The sequence below is a fragment of the Aphanomyces astaci genome (assembly GCF_000520075.1).
Source record: "Aphanomyces astaci strain APO3 unplaced genomic scaffold supercont1.67, whole genome shotgun sequence".
Classification (NCBI taxonomy): domain Eukaryota; phylum Oomycota; class Saprolegniomycetes; order Saprolegniales; family Verrucalvaceae; genus Aphanomyces; species Aphanomyces astaci.
This window is the reverse complement of record NW_009798330.1, coordinates 340665-348101: the sequence shown is the minus strand read 5'-3', so window position 1 is coordinate 348101 and position 7437 is coordinate 340665. Positions and strand designations below refer to the sequence as shown.

Here is a 7437-nt window from a genome sequence, read left to right as displayed (position 1 = left end):
ATTATATGGTGCAAAGGTACGACTTTTACGGTGCTTAAATCTATTGCTTTCTGCCAACGATTGTATCGATCGACCATATGTATACTGACGTTTGTATGTAAAAAAGAATGTCCCGTGTCATACAAGTCGCACCCTATTTCGATGGTTGAAGCAAGAATTTGATTGGCCACTTGAATAATATTCTGTGTTTTGATTGGTCGATCGATTGAGCACATCTATTTCAAATCGATTCGACATTACTCGCATCTAAGAATCCCAACTCTTCTGCTTGGAATTTCATGAGGAACAAATTATACGATATGTCCCAATACGTATGTATTAGGATGTGTCTGGCAACCTGATATATATATTATAATATTCAGGCCCAAAACGCCATTTTGGGGTCGAATTCAATAAATCTGATAGAATTGAAACATATCCTGGTTGAACAGTTTGAACCCAAATCTACTAATTCCAAGTGGAATTTACTCGTTAAGTGGGTCCCAATAAACGCCATACAAAATGAACCTTTTACTTGGTTTTGAAAATGACGTTATTGGTTAATTCCATGTTGTCAGAAAATAGAGTCTTACTTTTGAGCTTTTACCAGACGCTCCCTTATATATATCGTGCATTCTCGTAGGAATTCATGCGTGAAATCCGACTGAGTGCATACTTTCACCATCCCGCGATCGTTGAATTCGTGGGCATCTCTTGGCTCACGTTAAAAGACATGTCCATTGTGACAGAGTTTATGGTAAATGGAGATGTGTACTCTGTCCTGCGGCATCAGCGGCAGTTGCCTTCCCACGACCAGTGGCTGCGCTGGTACCCGCTAGTTGCCCCAGACGAAAGCGATCACAAAGATCAAAACGGCACCAGCAGTATCACACTTGGCTTTCACAGTCGCGTCGCCTCCAGTCCGTCCAAGCTGAGCATGGCGCTGCAAATAGCCCAAGCGCTCGTGTATTTACACTCGATGCGAGTAGTGCATCGAGACATCAAGTCGCAAAACGTCGTACTGAATACACTGTTCACGGCGAAATTGTGCGATTTTGGAATTTCCAGGCGCATTTCTCTGCTTATGACGGCCAACAAGGGTACAATTGCGTACATGGCCCCCGAGGTAATAATGCTACATTATCACTACAACATATATATGTTGGGGTTCTAATATATATATATATATATATATATATATTTATTTATATGTGTACAGAGTATTTTGTGAATATATATGCATATATATATATATATGTATATATATAGGTGATGGCTGTCAAAGTGGACAATTTCGTGGGCTTTCGATAGGAATGGATGAATGAATGAATACGTGTATATACATACATATATGTCAATAGAACTAATTGACGAATGGATAGTCGTGTGTTCATAATGTGTTGTTGTGACTTTGGGTTTGAATATATTATATATATATAGATATGGATCGAAGAACGTTTACATGAATATATATATATATATATATATATGTTGATCTCTGATTGACGAATGGACAGTCGTAAACGTTTGGCTGTCAAAACATACGTCCTAGTGTGCCATATACTACGAGCCAGTTTACATGTTGGAGTGCTATAGAGGTTCAAATTTATAGTTATGTTTGCATGTAGAAATATATATATATTTGAATTTCGTCGATAAGTGAAGTCGACTGTTGTAGCATACTTGTTCTTTGAATGAATCTTGTTGTGATTCAAGTTCAGGTTTAGAAATTCAAGGTCGATTGTAAACCTATGTACACATATATTATTATATATATTATTAGTTTTTTATGAATCCATAGTAATTTTGTATAAATTACTAGGTGTTTCAAGGCAGCAAGTACACTGAAAGGGCAGACATGTACAGCTTTGGAGTGCTCTTGTCTGAAATGGACAAATTAGACTCGCCCTACGTCGGGGAGCTCGACGACATCGACTCAGATGTGACCTTTCCCGAAGCCAAAATTGCCCTCATGGTGCGTCAATTAAGCTATTTAGTAATACTAAAAATACCTACTACTAGGTGGCGGAAGGGTCGTTGAAACCCCAGTTTACCAAGGCGATGCCGTCAGAAATCCTCCACTTGGCCACGAGTTGCTTGGCATTTGATCCTTCGCTGCGACCGTCCGCTGAACAAGTTGCAGACGAACTCTCACGGCTCATTCAACACCATCGCGCTGCATCAATAGTTCAGTCTGATGTTGTTTAAATAAGTACTATTTTAATAGTAGTAGTATACTATTGTGAGTTCGCTATAAACTTCTAAGATTCGCGTGGTTTGTCTAATCAATCAATACGGAATCACGCAGGAGTTCTGATTGGTTGAATATACTTGTCCTTGCTGTAAGAGCCAATCAAATCTACTCAAAATTGGATTATTAACCAATAGCGTCGATGATTCGTGATTCAACTCGGCGGCGACGAGATTCGGTTCGTCTGGACATTTGTACCGAATCCACAATATTATGAAGTTGTTATTCGAATATGGAAGTGGGGTGCTCAATCGACTGATTTGACTGGCTACTTGATGAACTTGATCTCGGTTTTGATTCGTCCATCGATTGTCTGCCGATTTGGTGATTCTGCTCATTCGATTGAGCACCCCACTCCAATTTTGAATCGACTTGACAATACCAAATCGACAGACAATCGACCGATAATCAAAAGCCCAAGTAACCTCGAATTAGTGTGTGATGTGAAATAGTGCGAAATACTTCACAAATATTTCACATAAAAAATTATATACCATCTAGGACAGAGAATGGATTTGGTGTGTCACAGCACAAATTTCCAACTTCACAAATATCTAGGCAAGCCAAAAGTCGAAATCATAGGTGATTGCCACACGAGGCCATATTATTATTAAATTCATGGAAACTATATGTATATATATATATATATCATCACATTCGGCTATCCACTACACTTACTATACAGAGCTACACAACACGAGGGATGATGCTTTCTGCGTAGTCTAGAGCTTACTCTAGACTAAAGCCAACTCTAGCTTACACATTTATTTATTTTGATTCTTTTTAACTATTTTATATTTAATAATATTATCATCGCCTTGTGTTAGACGGCCTCAACATCCAAGTGTTTCCTATCATTTTATTACTACGGGAGCATGACTAGACTTTGCTGTTCTCTGTGAGAACCATGTGAAATACTACTGTAGAAGTCTGTCTACAAACATAAACGATGAATTATGCCCTCATATTGATCCCTTATCATACCTCTGACGATATCAGAATCGGAAACGTCTACCGATATATAGTTATAGGGGAAACAACGCACAACCCAATAACTTCCTTTGGAATTTCAAATTGGAGTATCTTTGAAACAAAGTTAACGGAAGGAGGAGGTTGCGTCTCTAATTTGAACGATGTTACCGGCAAGAGTATATATTATTCAGCGCGTTACCACTCATCGGAGTCTACGATCAACTGTAATACAAGAATATACTCCAGCATTATGAATTCAACATTACAATTAGGAAAACAAAAGCCACTGGAGGTGTTTCAATGGCAATAAAACACATGATTATTGTTCGTGGTTAAATTAGTCTTGTCCTTTTACCAAAATTTGGACTTTTATGCTGATTCGCCAAATCTATCGATCGATTCTTTGTGCTGACTTTTGTATGTAAAAAACGTTCAGTGTCACACTAATTCGATCTTGAATTTGGTCGATGAGTGGATTTGATTCGAGTGGACATCTGGGGTTTGATTGGTCGATATATCGATTGTCTATTTGGTGCTTGCTGCTCATTCGATTGAACACTCCATTTTCGAATCGACTTGCTTGACAATATGTAGTACAGTAGTGTAGATATTAAATAGTACATCCTTTGCCTTCCAATCACGTGGTGTATATATGCACATTATTGCTACAACTGATTGATGATGTAGCCACGTTGGTAGACGAGTACATATTGCCAACTACTACTAGAACATGATACTAACCACTGGTATTGATCTGTTACTATCAATTAAGCGTGGCCACTTGACGATTTTTTACTACTGTACTGGCGTGCTGGCGTGCGTGCATACTCGTTTACGGTAATATTATTTACAACCAAATGGTGTTTTCATCGCCTTGGAGTGTAGTTATTGTCCATGGATTGTTATCCTTGATGCCCGTATCTAATAGATCCAAACAAGGTTAACAAAATATATTGCCAAATCGATTGGATATATGTATACCGTGCAATCAATTCTGATCGATTTCGCGGCGGATGGGCCATCAGTTCCTTGAGTGCCAATGTCGGGGGTGTCGTGGCCCCACTCACGACGCACGAGATGCCATATGCAATCTCATACGCTTCCACTGCGCCTGGAATATCACCCGTAATGACTTGGATCTGTTGCATACCAACCATGAATAAAACTATTTTTCTCAACCCAAATGATATATATATATATATATATATATTTACCTGGGCCAACTGGTCGTAATAAATTATCTTTTCGTGGGTCGCATATGGCACGACGTACTCGATGCCTGAAATCAAATCGCTCCACATCGCCCCCAGCGTGTTTTCGTCGTGTGCTAAGCCTGTATTTGAACAATATCAAGTATTATTCACAACCATTCCACGAAGATAGGAGGGTTTTCATATTTCATATATATATAGGTTACCTTGAGCCCCCTTGAGTCCCATGTTGTCCAATGCCCAGAACAACACGTAATGGAAGCGATGAAAGGGTGTCGACGCTTCGATGCGAAGAATGTCGTGGTAAGTAGTAGGGATATTGGCTTGTAACTCGAGTTCCATCGCTGCAATTGCTTTGGCTTGCGCCGACGACCATGCCTACATATATACGATTGCATTGAAAAATCAAATAAATAAATATATATATATTGATAACATCGCATACTTGATGGCATGTCGTGCATCGGTAGACTTCCACGGGAGTCGCTGGAAATGGGTGAACAATGCCAGGGCAGCCGTCGAGTCGACACTGGTACGATCGTGTCTTGTCTGGGAATTCAGTACAAGCTTGACACACACAGGTAAATCCATATCTACTCCATTGTCAAATATATCTATATATATCTATATTGTCAATTCGATTCGAAATTGGAGTGTGGTGTTCAATCAAATAAGCTGACCATCGATCGACCAATCAAAACCGGGAATACGAGTCAAGTGGCCAATCAAATTGTCTCATCATTTAATATGGAATTAGGATATGACTTATATAATGAGTGTGACACTGGGCGGTTTTTTACACACAGAATTCAGGACAAAACGTTGATCGGCAGATTTGATGAATCATATCAGCACAAAATCCATAGTTTAGGCTTGAAGCACAATATATATATATATATTAGTACCCTTGCTGCAAATGTTGTTGGCGTTCGTGGAGAGGGCGGTAGAATAAGTTGCCATAATCGATGGACAACGGTTCGTTCACTTGGATTGGTCGCACGGCTGTGACCCACAACGTGTTGTTCTTGGTTGTAAAGCTACAGTTGATCCAATACTTGAACGATATGGTCGACATATATTACATATATATATTACATATATATAATGCATGTATATAAATGTACCAACACTTCAACGATATGGTCGATATGACAAATATATTACATATTTATATACATATATATGTACCTGCAATTGGCAAAGCAGTTGTGCTCCATTAAGCACGCTGACAAGAACAACCCGGTGCCGCCACCGACGACGGCCTCCAACTCGTGCGAGTTTGTGTTGAGTATCCCAATGATCTTGGACAGCACTGGCACGGTCACTTGGGTAAACACGGCGGGAAATTTCTGCAGCAATTTCTGGGCCGTGTCGACACAAGCAGGAGCGTTCGCCGTCGCCGCCGACAACGACAGCATGTCATTGAGAGACGCGGGATGCTGTAGAAACTAGTTTGTTGCAAAGCAACACAAACACAAATACACACACTTTAGCATTCAATACATGCGAGCAAGGTAGGTGTAGCCTTCTTGGCGTGTACTGTTCCCACCCACCTTGGTGACACATTTCAAGATGCATTTGGCTCGGTCCACTTCACCAATGACGTCCAGACTGCGCATGGTCGCAAGAAGACTGCCAAACAGCCGATGCATGCTCGGGTGGAACTCGTCAACTGTGTCGCATGCTGGGTCGAGCAGGGTGGCCATCGTCGGCGGGTTGCGTGCCCCGTTCAACAGGTGCTCGCCGCTGCAACTGGCATAGACAAACGCTTGGTCCTGGAACACAATGTCCCCGGCCTGGTACGTTGTGGTGGCGACAACGTACCGACCTTTTGACGCATCTTGGTGCACCGCCACGGCGGCGCTGTCTAGGGATGGGACGCTTGGTAGCATCATCGAAATTATTATTGGTCGGATTCAGGCGCATTGATTGGACTGGTGAGAAAACCTGTGGTAACGCATACATTGGGCTCTTTCACATGTGTGCATCGTATGATTTGGTATCTATGCCTATGGAATAGATGTTTCATTTATTTTATCACTTATAGGTCTGGGTCGAATCGATCGTTTGGATTGGCAGAAATTCGACAGAACGTGATTTGATTGGCTTAGGCTGCTCTTTATTATGTTCGCTTATTAACAGTACTAAAAAGACAATCGATTCTGCTGAGGGCTCTAGATTCGAAGCGATTTGACAATAAGTACTACATGGTCATCAAGAACTTCAAGATGGAGGGGCTCGTTAGATTTGTGGTTGTATGCTATCTCGACTGTATTTACAGTTTGTATGCTTCGGCAATACAGTACCCAGAAGATACTACTGTAAGACCTGCACATATATACTAATCTTTGAATAGTATAGTTTGTAAAACCTTAAAATTGGATCAAATGGATTCGATGCAAATTTGGTGACACGACTCACAAGTCCAAATTAGGTGAATACACAATACATGTTGCTGTACGATGATACTACGAGTTCTTCAATAATGTCGTCATGCTTGCCTCAACTATCCTCACAAACATACATATCTGCGGTGATCCCTACTGATGACGATATCAACTGCATGACTTCATCATCCCAATCATGTGTTTTAGACAGCGTTCCGAACGGCCCAAGCTGACGTCCCCAACCTCGCGAGGTTTGATTGGCTGAAGCCTGAAACGACATCCAAAGGAAGGTCATTCCGTGGAAACTCCTTTCCTGAGTTCTTATTGCGTCGTTTCGTTTCGAATCATTGCAAAAGATTCGTCCTCGATGCCAAACCCCACGACCACCCTCTTTACACCCATCCAAGTAGGCTCCAATGCCCTGGCTAACCGCATCTTCATGGCCCCCCTCACGCGCACTCGTGCTGGTTCGACGCACGTTCCCAATGCGCTCATGGCGGAATACTACGCGCAGCGAGCATCCGCTGGTCTGATTGTGGCCGAGTGTACGATGATTGCCCCCAACACATCTGCTTTCGGTGGCGAGCCTGGTCTTTATACATCTGACCAATTCGTCGGCTGGAAGCGAGTCACCGAC

At 41.5% G+C, this 7437-nt stretch overlaps 3 protein-coding genes across 4 annotated transcripts; 2 read left to right on the top strand and 1 right to left on the bottom strand.

Moving 5' to 3' along the window:
- Nucleotides 1-628: 628 nt before the first annotated feature.
- On the top strand, nucleotides 629-2224 carry H257_15211 (TKL protein kinase; the record flags this gene model as incomplete). The annotated part of the gene is made up of 3 exons (XM_009843232.1): nucleotides 629-1105; nucleotides 1802-1954; nucleotides 2002-2224. 3 exons carry the CDS (start codon nucleotides 629-631, stop codon nucleotides 2185-2187), a joined length of 816 nt encoding a protein of 271 aa, XP_009841534.1. The 3' UTR covers nucleotides 2188-2224.
- A 1719-nt stretch (nucleotides 2225-3943) lies between these two features.
- On the bottom strand, nucleotides 3944-6315 carry H257_15210. 2 transcript variants are annotated; one of them, XM_009843230.1, is made up of 8 exons: nucleotides 5967-6315; nucleotides 5602-5861; nucleotides 5319-5450; nucleotides 4859-5006; nucleotides 4620-4791; nucleotides 4417-4535; nucleotides 4184-4341; nucleotides 3944-4123 (listed from the first exon to the last, which is right to left on the bottom strand). In XM_009843230.1, exons 1-8 carry the CDS (start codon nucleotides 6306-6308, stop codon nucleotides 4105-4107), a joined length of 1350 nt encoding a protein of 449 aa, XP_009841532.1. In that variant the 5' UTR covers nucleotides 6309-6315; the 3' UTR covers nucleotides 3944-4104. The 2 variants fall into 2 exon arrangements, with proteins under 2 accessions (XP_009841532.1, XP_009841533.1); XM_009843231.1 differs by lacking the exon at nucleotides 5967-6315 and having other exon boundaries at nucleotides 5602-5887.
- Nucleotides 6316-7216: 901 nt separating this feature from the next.
- H257_15209 (hypothetical protein) lies at nucleotides 7217-7333 on the top strand (the record flags this gene model as incomplete). Its single annotated transcript, XM_009843229.1, has 1 exon — nucleotides 7217-7333. The coding sequence occupies one exon, from the start codon at nucleotides 7217-7219 to the stop codon at nucleotides 7331-7333; it is 117 nt and encodes a 38-aa protein (XP_009841531.1).
- Nucleotides 7334-7437: the final 104 nt, after the last annotated feature.